Source organism: Oryctolagus cuniculus, chromosome 6 (genome assembly GCF_964237555.1).
Source record: "Oryctolagus cuniculus chromosome 6, mOryCun1.1, whole genome shotgun sequence".
NCBI lineage: Eukaryota > Metazoa > Chordata > Mammalia > Lagomorpha > Leporidae > Oryctolagus > Oryctolagus cuniculus.
The window spans coordinates 145,464,015-145,484,873 of record NC_091437.1 but is presented as its reverse complement, the minus strand read 5'-3'; the positions used below and the strand labels follow the sequence as shown (position 1 = coordinate 145,484,873).

The 20,859-nt window shown below is 37.9% G+C and overlaps 1 protein-coding gene across 9 annotated transcripts in view; it reads left to right on the top strand.

Annotated features, from left to right (window-relative positions):
- The window catches only part of TAF2 (TATA-box binding protein associated factor 2), a 135,554-nt gene extending 117,911 nt beyond the window's left edge, over positions 1–17,643 (top strand). For 2 of the 9 annotated variants that reach the window (XM_051844011.2, XM_008255859.4), the window contains 3 exons: positions 1,963–2,194; positions 9,170–9,192; positions 12,950–14,589. In XM_051844011.2, coding sequence (XP_051699971.1) covers positions 1,963–2,194; positions 9,170–9,192; positions 12,950–12,984 — 290 coding nt within the window. In that variant the 3' untranslated portion in view covers positions 12,985–14,589. Of the gene's footprint in view, positions 1–1,962; positions 3,417–4,197; positions 4,238–7,588; positions 7,634–9,169; positions 9,193–10,418; positions 10,977–12,949; positions 14,590–17,475 lie in introns of those variants that run through there. The other 7 variants (XR_007918706.2, XR_007918709.2, XR_007918710.2 and 4 more) reach the window with 7 other exon arrangements.
- Positions 17,644–20,859: the final 3,216 nt, after the last annotated feature.

Sequence of the window (20,859 nt, the reverse complement as noted above, 5' to 3'; positions counted from 1 at the left end):
TACTCAAATGTACATACTTAATTTCTTCTTTGCAAGTTTGTAAGCTGTAGGAGATCTGTCCAGTTCAGCACTTTATTCTCCAGTTCCAAAATAGTTTGTGATTTTTGTTAAATCAATGTGTGACTCAGACAAGAAATCAAAGAAGAGTGTTCTAAGATTAGGAAATAACATGAACAAATATACAGTGTTACAAATGGGCTAGCCTAATGTATATAGAAAGAAAGAGTTGAAGATAAGGCTAGAAAAGGTAACTTCAGGACAGATCATACATTATCAATGAAATTAAAGTTCTGTGATTTTTAGAAAACTTATGTGGTGATGCTTGCTTGAGTGAAAATCATGGTTAGGGGCCTGATTTGAATCAAAATTTGGAGGCTGAGGGTTAATTTAAAGAAGAAAAGAAACTACTACATTAAAATCTATCTTAGTTTATGAGACTGGTTTTTTGAGGTGGTTTGGAGTAAAAAATACATATTTTCAGAAACTGCTGCACTCTAGTCCAATGGGAAGGACTTTTCCTTGATCAGTAGATCCAGCAAGTTTTTAAACAGATAACCTTATCAGCCTTGTTTTTAGGAAGATCACTGTGGAGCAGAGGCTCCTATCCTGAACGTACTGATATTTTAAGCATGGTAATTATTGTGAAGGGCTGCCCTGTACATTGTGGGATATTTGGCAGCCTCCCTGGCTTCTCCCTATAGAAAGTCATAACATTTCCCCCTCCCATTCCATTGTGACAACCCAAAGATCCCCAGATACTGCCAAATAAAACCCTTGGAGGCAAAAATCTCTCCTAGTGTCCTGAGAACCACTACTGTGCAACTGTGTAAAGAAGGGTTAAAGTGAGTGACGTTGCCAACAGAGAAGCCAGTTAAAGGGGAGTTACTACTGTGATCCAGAGGAGATATGATGGTCCCCATTAATAGAATTACAGTTAACCCAATATGTCTAGAAGGGAGAGGATCGGAGATGAGTTTCACGTTGTTCACTTAATGGGCTGCGTTTGAAGCGGTGCCATTCCCCTATAGTAATATAGAAAGAATTGTTGCTCAGAGTATGGTCCAAGGAATGTAGATCGCTCTGGAGGAAGAAGTAGCAGCTTATGTCATATATTCCTTGATTGATAGAATGTTAAAACTGCAGAAAACCTTTGAGAATGTTCGATCTTGATTTATAGATGAAGGACTAGAGCCTTTGAGATAAAGTACTTAGTAAATTAGGCTAACAGGACAACTTAGTCTAAAGCATATGTCTACTAATTCTTATTTCCTTTCCTCTACACTTCTTTTTCTGGATTTCTTAAACTGTACAAGGGCATTTTTTAAATTTCATCAAAGAATGAAATTAAAAGGTAAGCTTTATTTGGTCCAAGAAAATTTTGAAATTCATAAATAGTTTTGACATAATACACATTTTACATGAACTTTTTAAGTACCCTCACAGAGTGAATCCTATTAATGTATTCATTTTTGCTTATCTATTTCCAGAAATGGTCTTAAGGAACTATATAAATGCTGGATTTTCACTGAGACATTACTATAATTAAGATAGCCTGTTCATGTGTTTATAAGTGGTTCTCCACCTGGCACAAATTAAATACTTCCATCCCCTCACCCCCATAAATTAAAGTAAAACTGTTCTTGAAGGAGTTGTTTTCATTTTCCAGTATGAACTTTAACTTATAATACACAAGTATCATCATTATTTTTTCAAGAATTAATTTTTAAAAGATGGTTTGGTAACACACTGATTTGTGTCATAATTTTATAGACTCTTAAGAGAAACATTTGTTACTCTTAAGTGTCACTAACTGGATGTCGTATTTACATACTTCTCCCATTTGTAATGGAAGTGACAAACATGTAGGAATCCCAGTTGCATACTGTCAACAGCTGCTTCCTACTTCAATTTCACTTTCCTTGTTATCAACGGGAATTCATCTCTGTGTTTTTAATATTCAAGGTAAAGAACAAGCGCCTTTGGAAATGAGCATGCATCCAGTGGCAGCAGCTCCGCTCTCGGTGTTTGCTAAGGAGTCTGCATCCTCCAAACACAGTGAGCACCATCACCACCATCACCACGAGCACAAGAAAAAGAAGAAGAAGCACAAGCACAAGCACAAGCACAAGCACAAGCATGACAGCAAAGACAAGGACAAGGAGCCCTTCGCTTTCTCCAGCCCTGCCAGCGGCAGGTCTGTGCGTTCTCCTTCTCTTTCAGACTGAGAGAGGGAGGTAGGCCTTTCCCTCCGTGTCCAGAAGAATCTAGATAATGAAAGCTTTGTCTTCTGTGGAAATGGTAAATGAGCGGGAAGATCCTCCTCTCATAGACAGCAGGATCCTCTGAAGTTCTAAACATTTGATTTATATTATACAATTGATATCTAATTAGGAAAATGTATTTGATAATTCCAGATAAACTGTTTTACCCTGTCTGCTCCTAAACACACACACACATGTGCACACAGAGCAAAACTTCTTTTCATAAAAACCCTTATACTCACCAGCAGTCCCCATTCACATCATGGTCTCCGTGTGTACTGCCAAAGTCAATTATGTTTGAAAGCCTTTGATGCATGTTATGGGACAAAGTTACGTTTTAAACAGAAACAACTGCCAAATCTGTGGTGTAACCACTATTTCCAGTGAGATTATAAACACTATTTGGAGCTACTGAGGCTTTTCTGTAGGATCTTCCCTATCACACAGTGTTTTATGTTAACCATAGAAAACAAGCCTCAGAATTTATGAACAAAGAAACACACCATTTTCTTTTGCTCTAAAATTTGCTCTCAAAATTTGAAATTTTTGGAAACAGTTCCTTTGAAAAAATAGAATAACTATCTTTTTGATAGCACATTCAGGAATTATGATGTTGGAATTTGGCAAAACTCTTGAATCCATAAATTGTTCTCAAATCAAGACATTTAAATTATAAGTTGTTTTGTTTCCCATTGAAGTATAAATGAATATGTTCATATGTAAGATGTTTGGCTAAGTAGGGACAGTTTATATTCCCAACACTTATTCTTTCTAAAATTATTCTGTGTAATGCAAAGTATGATACCTTAAAAAGGTGAGTTATGTAGTGATTATTAACTTGGACATACACAGTTCGACCATTATGTAAATATACCAGGAGCGTTTAAAAACACATATGAGACATTTGGTTTCATGGTTTAACAATTCATATGTTTGTGTGTTTTTATTTTTATTTCTGATTTTACCATGTGCTTTATTATTTGTTTGATAATGTGTCTCATATGTTAAATTTTTATTATTTTTTCTTATCATTAAAAAGTTTAACAACATACTTGTTTCCAGAATAAATATTTCAAAAGGGATCCAATAAGTTTGGACTTTTAAGTATACTTTTAGTTATGTTTAACTTGTTTAATAAATAACTTTTAAAATTGATCATTCTGCCTTTATATCTTTTGTTACCTTTTTTTGTGTGTGTACATATAATGTACCTGTTCACATAGTTGCAGAAGTTTTATAAATAGGTGGATCTGAGCTGGCCCCAGCATGAAGAATTTCAGTAGGCAGAGATGGGACAAAGTTCTATCATCAGAAGAAGCAATATCTTCAGAGATACAGAAAGCAAGATGTGTTCAGGAACTAGAAAGCCTATGCAGTGTAAGAGAAGAGTGACAAATAGTAGCTGTCCCTGTTATTTCAAGCTTTGTGCTGGGAACTGTGTATTAAGTACATGATTTCTAGATTGAATGTTTTATGTTAGATGCTTCTTGTGAGGAACATATATATAATTTTTTTGTGTGTATGATGAGCTCTAGGTTAATTAAGCTGATGCGTGGAAGTAGACAATGCAAAAATTATTCATATTTTTGGAAATCAGTAATTATATTCAAACAATGCAGAGTTCCAGTATAAGTTTCCCAGACTTCTTTCCCAGAGACATTATTATATATGTCTTTCTTTCTGGAGCTAGTCTAAATATATTTGAAAGTATATAGATTTATACAGAATATGTACATTTGCTTTATTCTTTTTGTTTTTGTTTTACAAATGGTAGCATATGATACGTACTTGGCAGGAATAGTTTTTTTATTTTTGTATTTATAGTTTTTATGGCTCCCACAGTTTGTATAATAAAAGCAAAGTTCTTCCTTATTCTATAATTATAGAAGAATTCTCCCGTTTTATTTCTAGTATTTTTAAAATTTTATTTTTCCAGAATTATATTCTTCATCCAGCTATAATCCATGTGAAATTTATTTTGATAAAAGGTAGGATCTTACTTTTTTTCCTTCCATAATGCTACCCAAAACCATGTATTCTCTCTTGCTCATTGTCTCAAAAAATTTTATATGAGAATATATCTTTGGAAAACAAAAATTATAATTTTTCTAATATGACTTTTTAGCATTTCTATAACAAATTATTTACATCTGAAAGAGATCAAAGTTCATTTTCCTCATCTCATGACTTTAGAAAAAGTTTGGGCAGTTAATGGAACATTTAGAGAGAGGTCAAAAGTAGCAATGAAAATGACTCAAAGCTTGAAAACTAAAATTTACGAGGAGAGAGGTATAAAAGGATTTCTTTTAAAGAAGAATTGGAAAAGCTAAGGAATAACTAGACTTAGAAGTTGTAAATTGATAATTTATAATTTTACTTGTTTATGGGATACAAAGTAATTTTAGATTTATGGAGGTAATGTGTAATTAGTATATCCATCACCTCAAATACTTATTTTTTGTTGTTAGAATATTGAAATCCATGAAAATTAACTATACTCACCATCCTGTGCAATAGAACCAAAAAATAAAACCCTAACTCCTCTTGTGTAGTTTTTGTACCTTTTGGCCATCATCCTATTCCTCCTACCCTCCAGCTTCTTGTAACTACTGTGTTACACTCTGGTTCTATGAGTTTAATTGATGCAGTTTCCACATGTGGGTGAGAACATGCAGTATTTGTCTTCCAGTGCCTGGCTTATTTCACCAGTGTAATTTCTTCAGTTCCATCTACGGTCATAGGTGACAGAATTTTCATCTTTTTAGAAGCTCCATACTATGTATCTGAAAGTACTTCAAAAATTGATGAAAGATGGAATTTTAAAAGTTTATTTGGTGTGAAAGTTTCTGAAATTCATATATTGTTTTTTGAAGATTCTTCATGTGCATGGATTTCAAAAAGGTTTTGCACCAAAAAATTACCCTTTAATTTCATTTTCCACCAACTTTCTGAAGTATCCCTATGTATAGCACGTTTTCTTTTTTTTTTTTTTTTTTTTTTTTTTTTTTTTTTTGACAGGCAGAGTGGATAGTGAGAGAGAGAGACAGAGAGAAAGGTCTTCCTTTTGCCGTTGGTTCACCCTCCAATGGCCACCACGGCTGGCGCGCTGCGGCCAGCGCACCGCGCTGATCCGAAAGCAGGAGCCAGGTGCTTCTGGTCTCCCATGGGATGCAGGGCCCAAGGACTTGGGCCATCCTCCACTGCCTTCCCAGGCCACAGCAGAGAGCTGGCCTGGAAGAGGGGCAACCGGGAAAGAATCCAGCACCCCGACCGGGACTAGAACCCGGTGTGCCGGCGCCGCTAGGTGGAGGATTAGCCTATTGAGCCGCGGCGCCGGCCTCTTTTTTTTTTTTTTTTTTTTTTTAAGATTCATTTATTTACTTGAAAGTCAGATTTACACAGAGAGAAAAGCAGAGGCAGAGAGAGAGAGAAGTATTCCATCTGTTGGTTCACTCCCCAGTTGGCTGCAACTGCCATAGCTGTGCTGATCTGAAGCTAGGAGCCAGGAGCTTCTTCTGGGTCTCCCATGTAGGTGCAGGGGTCCAAGTTTTTGGGCCATCTTCTACTGCTTTCCCAGGCCTTAGCAGAGAGCTAGATCGGAAGTGGAGCAGCTGGTACTCAAACCAGCTCCCATACGTGATGCTGGCACCGCAGGCGGTGGCTTTATCCGCTACCCCACAGCGCCAACCCCAGCACATTTTATCTATTCATCTTTGGTGGGCTCTTAGGTGGATTCTATAACTTGGCTGTTTTAAATGTGCTGCAAGGAACATAGAAAAATATAGGCATCTCTTCAGCAAACTGATGTCAAATACTTAGGGTAAATAATCAGAAGTGAGACTAATGGATCATAGGATAATTCTATCTTTAGTTTTTTGAGGAATTCTCTAGACAGTTTTCATACTGACTGTACTTACTTACATTACCACCAGTAGTGTACAAGAGTTCCCTTTTCTGTACATCCTTACAATTATTATCTTTTGTCCTTTGGGGTATGAGATGGTATTTTCTTGAAATTTGAAACTGCATTCCCTAATGATTAATGATATTGAGCATCTTTTCTTAGGTCTGTTGGCCATTTGTATGTCTTCTTTCAAGAAATGTCTATTCAGGTTACTTGCCCATTTTAATTCTTTTAAAGATTTATTTATTTGAAAGGCACAATGTCAGAGAGAGGGAGAGACAGAGAATTTCCATCTGCAGATTAATCTACCAAGCAGGGCTGAGCTGGGCCAAAGTTGAGAGCCAGAACTTATTCCTAATGTACCACATGGGTGGTAGGGGCCCAAGTACTTGGTCCATTTTCTCGTGCCTTACCAGGCACATGGAGGAAGCTGGACTGGAAGCAGAATACCCATGACTCAGTCCACTCTGATATGGAATGCTGGGGTCGAAAGTGGCAGTGGAATCTGCTGCACCACACCACCAGCCCCAAGCATTTTTATGTAGGTTAGTAATTACCCATGTGACATATATGTGCTAATTGAATGCTTGTTCTTGCTAAAACAAGCTTACTTCTCTTCCAATGAAAAAATTTTAAAGACTTTCCAATGATCTTTAAATATTTTGGATTGTTCACCCCAATTTTTTAAAGTTGAGTTTGCATATGTAATATACATATATATTTATGTATAACAATATATTCATTATAAAATATTTTTGAAAGATAGGATAAGGATGAAATAAATTGTTTAAATGTCTTCAAGCTAGCTTATGTTTACATAATAACTACTTAGTACATTAAGATCCCACATAAACTTAGTTCAGTTAGTAACAAGTTTGTCAATCTATATTTCAAATTGTTTTAGTAATTTTTTTTCACAGATCTGATTAGGAAATTTAGAATCATTGCATGTACCGTACAATATTCTAAGTTCTTTTCATGTATTTAACAGCAACCATACAAGATAGACGTTATTGTTACATTGAAGAAATTGAGCCACAGGAGCATTAAGCTAATAATCATGTAGCTTCCGTATGATAGTATTTGGATTAGTCTGTTAGACTTTCACTATCCAGTATAATAGCTTCTAGTCACATGTGGCTACTTAAGTTACATTTTAAAAATAAAAAACTTAGCTCTTTGGTTGCATTTAGCCGTATTTCAGGTGTTCAGTAGTGCCTAGGGGTTACCACACTGGACAGCATTTCCATCATCACCATAAATTCTATTGACGGTGGGATGCAGACAGCTGGTCGTGTTTTGATCTTTTAATGTGGCTTTGCAAGAGCTCATGCCATGAGAAGAACATTAGTTCAGCTCTTTTTCAATTGTTTGCTTATGCTTGCATGATTGGTATTACCTTCAATCCTGTGTTTCTTTGTAGGAATCCCTGACAGTTGTCTACTTTGTGGTGTTTAGTTAAACCCAGGTAATAAAACCTATAATACATTTAATTGGAGACATGTAGACTGCAAAATACACAAGTGGATGGGGGCAACACTGTTACCAACCCCTTCATGCTGACACAGGATTCAAGGGAGAATGTCAGCCTCAACTTAGATAAATTAATATATGCAAAGATTCTAGAATAGTCTCCCCATAACTTTTGCATGCTTGGAGTATGCAAGTTCCCTACTTTGGAAATCCTTGTCCTAGATCTTTGACTTTGCTTTCTTGGCCTGTTTATTTTCCTCTTTTCCAATGCCTTACTACTTTATATCATTCTTCTGTCTTCATCTTTGCAAAAGAATGAGCAAACTTGAGGATAAGAAGCCAGCAGGACTGTTGCTCAGCAGGGGAACTGAAGTCTTAAAGGGACACAGATGTCCCTTGGGTGAGATCCAGGGCCAGAAGGAGACAATAAGCAAAAGGATGAAAATAAGAGTTCTTCAAAATTGCTTGCTTTGGTTTTCTTAAGAAAAATGTCCTGGTTGCTAGAAGTTTTTTTTTTTTTTTTCTTTTTTCAGAGTAAAGGTTTATTGTTGGATGGGAGGGAAGCCCAGTGGGCAGGGGGGAGAGGTCAAGAGAGTAAGAATAAGAGGGGTTGGTCTAAGAGAGGGGCAGAGATGGAGAGAGCATGTGTGCTGGAAGCAGGTCCTGTTAAACCTTTGCCGTGGGCAGGGAAGTAGGAACAATGAATCCCATTAGGGTGGGGGTGGAGCTGACACCTGTGGTTGGGCCATCTGGTCACCTGGCTTCCAGCAATGGCAGTGGGGCCAGAGTGTAAATGGTGTTCAGGACATAGATCATGCCACAGATAAGATGGCACCATTTTATTAACATTCCCCCTTTTGTATTTTATAAAGCAAGCATTGTATGGCATTACATCAGCCCCAAAAGTCCAGAAGGGGTGGAGGGACAATGATCTGTCTTTAGAGTACTTCCTGCTGACATGGGGCAACAAGTTACTCTCCACTGTCATGGGGCCATGTCTCAAGCTGCAATCTCCTGGGTGGGGAACTGAGTATATCCATGTAGCAGCATTTGGTTGACTGCCTGGTTGGTGTAGGCTTTGGTTCATTCCATTATCACCTGTAAATACTTAATCAGACAAGGTAGTATAAAGGCCAGGGTGAGAATAGCAGCCAATGGTCCTAGGAGTGGCATTAAGCAAGTAATGAGAGGATTTTATAGAGGAGGGAAAATGGGGTCTCTGGACCCTTGTGAAGACTGCTAGATTGGATATAGCCTGATTGGTTAACATAATAACAGCGCTGTTAACATCAGTCTGTTCTGTAGTACCAGACCTGTCAGTGAGGTGATATGGCTTTGGAAACCTCAGATGGCATCAGCTGAGGTCTTGATGCTAAAAGTTCCTATTCATGGTTTTTGCAAGCATATATTCTTATAGTGCCACATTTTCTGTTTGGTTTACTAATTTATTAGGATTATTTTCATCTGTGCATTGATAAAAATTATGCCTTTTTGTATGTGATGGGGCCTGATATTTCTTTCTTTTTTCCAGGTGTATGAGACAACAAAATGGAGGTAAGTATAATTTCATTTGCAAATATTTCCAAACAGCCTTTCATTTTAAAGTAAAAGTTGGCAAGAAGCTGGTAAACATTCCCTCTACATCTATGTCATACTTTCCAGTGACAGAATTGTTGGGCATTTTGGTTTTTTTGTATAGGACTGTCCCATACTGTATTGGACATTTTACATCTCTGGTTGCTGCCCACTGAATTCCAGTAACGTGCCCAGTCATCAGCATAATCATAAAATCCTGTAGCCCACTAGTGCTGGGTACTCTAAGGAACAGCCTATGAGAAGAGCATTAGTTTAGCTCTTTTTCACTTACTTGGTTATGCCTGTGTGATTGCTATTGGTTTTCAATATTCCAGAGAGTGAGGGTGAGAGAGAAGTCTTCCATCCACTGGTTCACCCCCCAAGTGGCCGCAATGGACAGAGCTGGGCTGATCTGAAGCCAAGAGCTTTTTCTGGCTCTCCCACTTGGGCGCAGGGGCCCAAGCACTTGGGCCATCTTCTACTGCTTTCCCAGGCCATAGCAGAGAGCTGACTCGGAAGTGGAGCAGCCAGGACTCAGACCAATGTCCATATGAGATGCTGGTGCCACAGGCGGAGGCTTTACCCACTACGCCACAGCACCGGCCCCAATGAGATTAAATTTTATCATCCAGTATTTATTAAGTACACTGTATGTACTAAGTACTGAGATAAAATCATGAACAAAGTAGACAGAGTTTTTGTCTACGAGGACTTGAAGTTGCACAGCTGAGTAAGTGGAAAGGTCAGAATTTTAACCTAGATCTGGCACTCGGGAATGGCACTTCCAGCTAAATTATCTTCTTGAAAAATCTTAGCAAGCTAAATTGATCATGATTGATGAACTCTGAATACCTTTAGAAGGTGTCTCCCACTGTGCAGTGACTTCCTCAGGGTTGCTGGAATCCATGTGCAGCCCCACTCTAAAGCAGTGCAGTGCACAAACGTGCGTGACCAGAAAGCAGCAGGAGCTCAATCTCAGCTGGGACTCTTGCCCTTTCTCAGAGTCCTGCCTCGTCTGGTGACTCCCATCAAAGACCTGCTCTGCCGTGGGTTTTTCCAGGTTCCAAACACCAAACCATGGGTTCTTCCTCATTTACCTCCCTCCCTCCCTCCCCCTTTGTTTTCCTTTTCCCTCCCTCCTTCCTTTTCTCCTTCCCTTAGTGCACACAATATCTCTGAATGCCTACTATTGTTCTGTGTCCTAGGACTATAATAAAATGGTTAGTAAGTTCCTGTCCTCAAGGATCACACCACCCAGAATTCATTCTTCTTCATTGTACAAGGGACTTTGAAAAAATAAATGGAAAATGTAATTAACATCAGGAAAATGTTCTGCGAACATTTTGAAGGCCCCTTGTATGGGCTCACCATAGTTCTGAGGTATTACTGTGTTTGACATTTACTGCTGGAATATTTGGAACATTGGTTAAATGTACACTGATGTGTGTTCACTTAAGTGACATTTTTATCTAGACTGGTACAGTAATTACAAGTTTGCATGCCCCTGTATAGATTGTGCAACTTTTGTACAAAGATGAGTGGCATAAAATTTCATTTTCTTACAAGCATGGAAAAATAGCCTCTACCGGACTTTTTTCCCCCAAAATATTTGGGAGAGCTGGTTGCCTATAGCAGATCTTCTGTATACATATCTGTTAGGTATTGTAAATACAGTAGAGAATGAAGAAAGGACCCAGCAAATTAGATGAGCCCAAAAGGTTAACAAGTTTTGTTATTTGTCAAGATAAACTTTTATCTCAAAACATGTTACATGGGTGTGACAGTCTTTCTCATTTGATTGTGAGTCACTGAGCACAGGGGTCATGTTGTTGTCCTGTTTGTGATACTTGTTCTCCCTTAGACATCTGTGCCACTACGAGACACTTTTTGTGCTTAATGGGGACTCTGTTTTTATTGAATTGAAGATGAAGGAGGAAGGTGATTTTATCAGACAGAGTAAATAATATTTTAGAGAGATTATGGGTTTGGAAAGCAGGGAACATGCTGTGTCTGTCCTGACTTTGTGAGTACCTAGTGTTTTGACCTGAATAAATCACCTAACCTCACTGGGGCCAGTTTCCTTGAAAAATGAAAACCTTATTGCAGGGTTTCTTGCCAGCTGCCAAACACCTTTGATTATTCTGTTACCACTATGTTGTAAGTACATAGAGAATGTTTCATGTTGTATAGGAGAATCTAGGTTATACAAATTTTCATTTTAGTTTTTAAACATATGCAGCCTTGATTTTATCTGAATTTTCTAAAAAGACAGATTTCAGCCTCGGACCCTCTGTGTATACTCTGAGCGTGTGTATAAGGTACTGTGTAGTTAGACATTGTGTGAGCGTGAGCGTTTTTACTTGACTGTGAACTATTTTTTTTTTGTTACCTCTTTGGACAGATCTATTTTTCCCTTCAAGACCAGTTCACAGTGATGCTCATCAGCTGTTATGATTTGCTTTTAGAACTTTTACAGACTCCTCAGTCATCAAAGCTCACACCAAGCCAGTAGATGCCTGCTGAGAGGGAGGGAGATCTGTGGAGAATGTAAGGCCCTTGTCTACAAAGAGGATATGTTCTAGCACTAGAGATACGATGTCTATATGAATAGCGTCAATAGGAACTTGAACACTTAGTTTAAAATCAATATGAAACTAACGAGATAGCTTAAGGCAGACCATGCTGGAAGCAGGGGAAGCCTACTCAAGTTCTCTGCTCCAATTACAAATGCACTCTAAAAGTTTCTATTAAAGATTGTTTAATTGCATGGATCTTGAAAATTCTAGGTCCTACCTATAGTCCTCTTGTCCTTGAAATCCAGTGCCTGGAATGTTTATCGAGGACTGAGAGAAAATGTTAAGACTGACTGTGATTCCCAAATACTAATCTATCCATCTCAAATGAGAAAAGTGAGGGACTGGAATTCTGATAAAAATTCATCTCATGTAAATACTTCCTTTAATCTCAAGGATAATTATATCTGTCCTACTTGTTTGATGTTAAAAACTTTTTATGAAATGATGATAGTGGTAGGTGGTTGGTTGTTGTGATTGTTATGTTAATGTTCTTACTTGGCAAAGTAACATTTGATAATCCTTAAATTCCCCAAGTTTTGCAACCACTGCTATCAGGCTTTGTAAGACATGGTGTGTGTCTTCATGGAGCTTATCTTCTGCTCTTTCACCCTCTGGGAGGAAGTCAAGTTGGTAATACTCTTCTGAATTTATGATTGAGCAAGCAGACTTGGAACCATGTGTTCTGCATTTTCTATTAATGTAGTACAGGCTTGTCTTGGCATTGATGAAAAATCTGCTGTCCAGACACCTCTGTACACAGTAATTATATGCATGGAGCTGTTCTGTATGAAGTCATCAGATCTCATGTGTTCCTTACACCTTGCAAATATGGAGCTAAATCTTTTCATGCAGTGGTGGGGAGGCATTATTCTTTAAGTGTTGTGGTATTAATTAGTAATGGTAGGCTTCTAAAGCAAAAAATAGAGACATCTATTTTCCTGGCGAAAGCTTCTAACGTCTTGAGTATCTTGCTTTGAGGGGATAGTTCACACATCAGGTTTTGATTCTTAGGCAGTTATTTTCCATTCTGAGAGAGCCAACTATTACCCTAAAAGGTCAGTATTTGGTTTCCATGATTAATCAGACACTTGAGCTTCATGGCTATGTGCTGTTCCATGCAGTTTTCTGTGTAATACAGGTATCTTTTTGCTGCATCCTAGGTGGCTGTCTGGTGATCCAGAAGACTCAGCAGTAGAGTTGATTATTTCTTCACTTCTTAGTCCACTGACTCCCACAGGGACTCCAACTAAGGCATACCTTAGCATTTCTCTGAAGGAAAAAAAAAATGTGTAAGTCTTAAATAGACTATGAAAAACAATTCATAAGCAATGGTATCTTTGAAAAGCTTCTACCCAGATGTCCTAATGACTCTATGAGTTTTTAGTTCTTGGGCTTTGAAGTGCCTTTGAATCTTATCTCTTTTGTGTGGAACAGTGTGATTTGGAGTAAGTTGCTTAACTTCTTTATTTGCAAAAGGGAACAGTTCACATTTGATGGCACTGGATGAGAACCCGGACCTTATTGAGAACTTAGCCAGAATTCTCTCCATTCTCCTAATTTGATGATGTTGTATGGCAAACACTGTTTAGATGTTTACCCAACAATCTCATTCTTCCTTCCCTTGCTAATAGAATCCTAATTAGTGTGAGAGATAATGTTTCTCCTACATACACTTTGAGTGGCTGTATTTAACGTAGCTCCGATTGTGGAGACAAAAGAGGAAATCTGCTGAGGTCCTGTCTTTGCTTTACTGACCAAAAGAGGACTCCATGGCTGGCACCCAATTCTCTCTTGCTGCCCTGCACACTGATATGATATCCAGATATCCAGACTGCAGCAGCCACGCTGTGCTCCTGAAGAAAAGGCTGAAAAGATCAGATGCCATCTCTGACCTTGTGAAAATGCCAACCCAGCGTCTACATTCACTATTTTTCAGGCTTTCAATTGTGGACAAATAAACCCTTACTTATGCCTTTCTATTCCCTTACTTGGCAATTGAACACATTCTTACCTGCTATATTAAGTATTGTTATTATCCTTAATCTCCAGATGAAGAAATTTTGGCCCAATGATGCTAAATAATTTGTCTGTTTTATAAAGTTGGTCAGCAATGGGATTGGGTTTCAGATCCCACAAGCCTGAATTTAGAACTTGAGCTCTTAGCCAGTTACCTTATGATGTTTAGGGTATGAAATGAAATTACTTATAAAAAGCACTTTAGCATTAACATGGTACCTGGCATGTAGGTAATATATATCAAAATATTAAGAGCTTTGTCATAATCTCAGCTGCAGGTTAGTGCTTACCAATGGCCTCAGGTTTTGATTTTCATTCAGTTATTTTCCATTCTGAGGAGAGCCAATTTTTATTATAAAAGGTTGTCATTTGGTTTCCATGCTCAATTAAATAATTGTACTTAATGGTTATGGAAGGTACTCAGCAAATTTTTTGACTGAGTGATTGAATAATTCTGTTAAAATTTCCCAGCTATCACTTTTAGAAGGTCACTGTATGCATTTTGGATAGGGAGCTAAAATTTTATAAAATAAATAACATAGTACAGGGTTCAGTAGAAACTTGGCTGCCTCTTCAAATCCAGCCTCCATTCCTGACTGATGGGCAATATGATGTTGCACAAATGACTTACTCTCTCAGTACCTAGTTTCTTTATCTGTAAAGTGGAAATAATAATAATCTGAATTAGCCAAGAGTAGTATTGTTACAATTAATTAAAATTATATGCTTAAAGGTTTTAAAAGGCACTGCTGGAGCCCTAAATAAATGTTAACTTTTATAGCAATAACTATTACAAGTCTTTACTTATTTATTTGTACTCTACCAAAATGATTCCAGTGAATGATGCCAAGTCAAAAAACAAGATTCAGGTAGATGCGGTAAGTGAAATGTGAATCCATGGTGACTTAGCTCTGTTCAAATATAGAAAGATAAAAAAAAAAAAAAAAAAAAAAACCACACACACACACACACACACAAAAACTTAGGTGTACTAGCTTAGTAGAGAGTGCCCTTGTGCAAATGGTTTTCCATTTCAAACTGTCACTCTGAGTCTCAGCAGTTAATTTTCAAAACTAAAAATAAAAAAAAAAGTGTCCTCTTACTTTGAAAATTATAAAATTTCTCTCCTACCTAATCCCCTCTCTTAGTTTCTCTTTTCACATTTGCACATAAACTTGTTTATTTGAGAGGAATCAAGCCAACTTGATCAGGAATGGATAATGTCAGCTCTACCTTACTGGCAGCTAAAAAATGAAGCAGCTATTAATGACAAGGAAAACTAGCAATTATGTTAACTTATGGAATTCAACTTTTAAGACAGGATTATAATTTATGGAAAGGTGTGAAGAGATCTGTAGATTCATTCCCCAGAGAAACAACTGTGATTGGTGAGAACTATAAAAACAGAACTGTTTAAAATCTTTGGAAATTGTCCTAAGAACATACTGCAAATATTTACTTTAAAAAATCTACTAAATATAGAAGAACTATAATGGCAGTTAGTAGCACTTGAACCATGACTTCCTCCTCCCTCCATCTACCCCCCCACACACCCCTGCCAAATTTAGTGGAAGCTCCACTCCAGGCATATGTGGCCAAAAAGATCTTCCATTCATCTCAGCTCTTAAGGAATACAGTATCTCACCAGCAGGGACAAGTAAACAACATTTACACTTCTCTCCAACTTTAATTTTTAGAAATCATCATTTTCTGGTGAATATAGCAAAATATTAGGGGCCCAACCCCAATTCACTGAGAGGATATTGCCTTAACCTAGGGTCAGGAAGAGTTGTCACTCTAAGAGATGCAGGCCACTGTCTCTGTCAAGACCAGAAAGGCTCAGAGATTTTGCCCAAGGGAGAAGATACAGCTGATAAGACCAGAGGATTCCATATTCTTTCCCAAAGGAACTGTGGCGTGAGGGGAAGTTCAGCCCTAAGCCCGCTCTCTAAAACACTGGAGATTTGATGGTAATAAAAGAGGTTGGTAGTTCTATGAGAACAAGATGCTAAACTATAGGCCAGATAATTTACTGGAGAGAAACAGGAAAATGCCTACTGAGAATCTTCCTAAAGAACAAGAAAAAGAAACCCTTGGTGACTGACCTCAAAACAAACAAACAAAAACAAAGCAAATCACATACACAAAAAAACTTGCCTGAATTTGTTAGATGAAACTGTGGACCAGTTCTCATCCCAGGGCATTGTTGAAAAGAGTGGACCAATCAGCAGGCAGTTAGTAGAACCTATTAGCTGGGTGGGATATAATAAACAGAGATGATTAAACAGATCAAGGAGAGACTGCTAAAGCCACTGTCATGCTAGGGTGACTGCAGAGGCCAGACACTTCACACTGTGTCTTGGTGGGGGGGGGGGGTGACAGGAGGAATTGGATTTTATTAAAATAGTGTAGCTGAGTTACTAAATCAATAAACAAGAAAAATTATGTCAGAGTGGAGAGAAATCTGTATCCAGACTTGCTATTTCATATTACTTAAAATGTCCTTAAAAAAAAAAAAAAAAAAAAAAAAAGACATGCAAAGAAACAAGAAGGTGTGACACATAGGAAAAAAGAAGGCCTCAAATTAAATTGCCTGTGAGGGGGTCTAGATGTCAAATTTAACAGGCAGAGACTTCAAAGCAGTCATTGTGAATATGTTCAAAAAACTAAAAAACCAATGCTAAGTAAGTAAAGCAAACTAGGATGAAAATGTCTCATCAAACACAGACCATCAATAAAAAGAGAACAATTACAAAAAAAAATAACCATATGGAAACTGGAGTTTAAAAGTATAACTGAAATGAAAAATTCACTAGATGGAACCCCTAAAGGATTGGAAAGAATCAATGCATTGGAAGTTAGATTAATGGAGACTTTGCAACCCAAGGAACAACAAAAAAAAAAAAAAAAAAAATAAGAAAAAATAAACAGACCTGTAGATAAATGTAGACACCATTTTATACACACACACACACATGCACACACACATAGTGGGATTTTCAGAAGAGAAAAGAAAGCAAAAGGAGCAGAAAAAAATAATGGTTAGAAACATCCCAAATTTGATGAAAATCAATCTATACACTCCAGAAGCTCAAAGAATTGTAAGCAGGATAATCATGCAAAGAGATCCACAAAACGACACATCACAGTATAAATGTTAAAATACAAAGAAAAAAAAAAGCAACAGGCAAAAAAAGGACTCATCACATATAAAGGAACCCTAGAAAACTAATATCTCAGTTCTTTTAGAAACATTAGAGTCAAGAAGCCTTGTTGCCATAGAATAACATATTCAAATTACTGTAAGAAAAAAATCTGTCACCTAAAAATTCTCTGCCTAGCAAAGCTGCCTTTCACAAATGAAAGACAAGTAAGGAGATATTTCCGGTCAAATGAAAACTGAGAGAAATTGTTCTCTCAGACCTCCCAGCCCCCTACTAGTAGTAAGAAAGATAGTTATTCAGGCTGAAGGCAAGTGAATGCATATGGTAATATGCATTGAACCAGATTTGGCTCCCCAAACTCATGCAGATGCTTGAACACCAAAGTCTTAGGTTAGCAATTAATGGATTAATGCTATTGATTGATGGATTCAGATGAAAGCTTGATCCAATTATGGCATCTGAACGGAGGGTGTTTAGAAAGTGATTGCATTGGATTACATTCCTAGGGTGGTGCCCAGTGACCAAATCATGATGGCATTATAAGGAGAAACTACAGAGTTGGGAGAAGAGTGAGCTTCCTGTGTCTGTCTGCTTCCTGGCTCACCATGTGATGGTTCCTTTGCACCAGCTTCACCATTACCAGGTTCTACCAGATGCCACACTTATGGGGCCACCCGATCTTGGACTGCAAAACTCCAACAGTAAGCTGAAATAAACCTTCTTCCCTCCTAAGTTACTCCTCTTAGCTATTTTAGTTAAAGTAACAAAAGCTAATACAAATGTGAAGCCTCACAAAAAAAGAGAGAAAACTGGCAAAGATAATTATGTGATTGTTAAAGACAATATAAAGGTACATGTCTCCTCTTGTCAATTTAAAATAACTGTGTAAAATAATATGTATATTGTTGTACTGTCAGGCCTAAAACATGGAAACATAATGTATCTAACATAATGGCACAATGTAAGTGAATTGGAATAAAGCTATATTGAGTGAATTAAGGAAATGTATCAAATGGTAGCTTGAATCAACAGGAACAAGTGAAGAGAACCAGAAATGGTAAATAAGAATGTTAAAAATAACAAACTCTGGGGTTGGCACTATGGCATAGCAGGTAAAGCCGCCACCTGCAGTGCCAGCATCCCATAGGGGTGCAAGTTCAAGTCCCAGCTGCTCCACTTCTTATCCAGCTCTCTGCTATGGCCTGGAAAAGCAATAGAAGATAGCCCAAGTCCTTGTGTTCCTGCACCCGCATGGGAGACCCAGAAGAATCTCCTGGCTCCTGGCTTCAGATTGGCTCAACTCCGACTTGCTACCATTTGGGGGATGAACAGCAGATGGAAGGCCTTTCTCTCTGTGCCTTTCCCCCTCTCTGTCTGTAACTCTACCTCTCAAATAAATAAACCGTAAAAAAAAAAAAAAAAGTAAGTGAGTTCTTGCCACCCACATGGGAGACTTAGATTGAATTCCTAGCTCCTGCTTTTGGCCCTGGCTCTGGCCCAGCCCCAGCTGTTGCAGGCATTTGGGGCATGAGCAAGTGGAAGGGAAAGCTAGCTCTCCCCACTCCTCACCCCCAAAAATAAAATACTTAAAGGTAAAAAAAGAAAAAAATGTAAGTGAAATAAATGTGTCAAAATTGTGCCAGTTTAAAAAAAAATGACATGAAACAAATAGAAAGCACAAAGTGAAGTGGCAGGTAAAAATTCAACTATAGCAGTTACAAATTTAAGTAGATGAAACAATCCTGTCAAAAGGTACAGATACAAGATTGTATACAGAAAATAATACCCAGCTATATGCTGTATACAAAAGACACAATTTAGATTTAATAATACAAATAGATTCAAGGTAAATGGTAGAAAAAGATACATAGTGTAATAGCAATGATTAAAAAAAAAAACGAGTAAAAGAGGTTTTTTTTTTTTATCTTTTATTTAATGAATATAAATTTCCAAAGTACGACTCATGGGTTACAATGGCTTCCCCCCCCCATACCGTCCCTCCCACCCACAACCCTCCCCTTTCCCACTCCCTCTCCCCTTCTATTCACATCAAGATTCATTTTCGATTATCTTAATATACAGAAGATCAGCTTAGTATACCTTAAGTAAGGATTTCAACAGTTTGCTCCCACACAGAAACATAAAGTGAAAAATAATAGATGATTTTTTTAAATGATGATGAAATCAGATCAGACCTATTGTCATGTTTAATCCCAGTGAGAGTCAAGTTGGGAATTGATAATTTCTTTTTTTTTTTTTTTTTTTACAGAAGATCAGTTTAGTATGCATTAAGTAAAGATTTCAACCGTTTGCACCCCCATAGAAACACGAAGTGAAATATACTGTTTGAGTACTCATTATAGCATTAAGCCTCAATGTACAGCACATTAAGGACAGAGATCCTACATGAGGAGTAAGTGCACAGTGACTCCTGTTGTTGACTTTACAAATTGACACTCCCGTTTATGGCATCAGTGATCTCCCTATGCACCAGTCATGAGTTTCCAAGGCTATGGAAGCCCCTTGAGTTCTCCGACTCTTATCTTGTTTAGACACGGTCATAGTCAAAGTGGAGGTTCTCTCCTCCCTTCAGAGAAAGGCACCTCCCTCTTTGAAGACCTGTTCTTTCCACTGGGATCTCACTCACAGAGATCTTTTTGCCAGAGTGTCTTGGCTTTCCATGCCTGAAATACTCTCATGGGCTTTTCAGCCAGATCCGAGTGCCTTTAGGGCTGATTCTGAGGCCAGAGTGCTATTTAGGACATCCACCATTCTATGAGTCTGCTGAGTATCTCACTTCCCATGTTGGATCACTCTCCCCTTTATTTATTCTATCGGTTAGTGTTAGCAGGTTCTAGACTTGTTTATGTGCTCCCTTTGACTCTTAGTCCTTTCATTATGATCAATTGTGAACTGAAATTGATCACTTGGACTAGTGAGATGGCATTGGCACATGCCACCTTGATGGGATTGAACTGGAATCCCCTGGTATGTTTCCAACTCTACCAATTGGGGCAAGTCAGCCCGAGCATGCCCCAAATTATACATCTCTTCCCTCTCTTATTCCCACTCTTATGTTTAACAGGGATCACATTTCAGTTAATTTTCAACACTTAAGAATAACTGTGTGATAATTACAGAATTAAACCAGTCATATTAAGTAGAACAGACAAAAAAAAAATTCTAAGAGGGATAATGTATTAAGTTGTCCATTAACAGTCAGGGCTATGCTGATCAAGTCACCGTTTCTCATAGTGTCCATTTCACTTCAGGAGGTTTCCTTTTTGGTGTTCAGTCAGTTGTCACCGATCAGGGAGAACATATGGTATTTGTCCCTTTGGGACTGGCTTACTTCACTCAGCATGATGTGTTCCAGATTCCTCCATTTTGTTGCAAATGACTGGATTTCGTTAAAACAAAAATACTAGAGGTATATAGGAAACTTTTTAAACTCTAGTAACATTTTCAATGTATTTGAAAGATAACAATAATTATAAGTATGTATGTACTTAATAGAATAAACCCCAAATATACAAAGCAAAAAGTGACAGAATTAAAAGGACAGTTCAATAATAATAGCTCAAGGTATAAATAACCCCCTTTCAGGGTGAGCATTTGCCTGTTAAGATGCCAGTTGGGATGCCCCACTTCCATATCAGTTTTTAGGTTTGAGTCTTAAGTGTACTCCTTATGTGAGCTTCCTGCTGGTGTACACTCTGGAAGGCAGCAGGTGATGGCTCAAGTAGTTGGGATCCTTTCCACCCATGTGGGAGACCTGGATTGAGTTCCTGTTCCTAGCTTCAGCCTGGTCTATCTGCAGCTGCTGCAGGCATTTGGAGAGTAAGCCAGGAGATGGGAACTCTCACTTAAACTATAACAATCAGTACTAA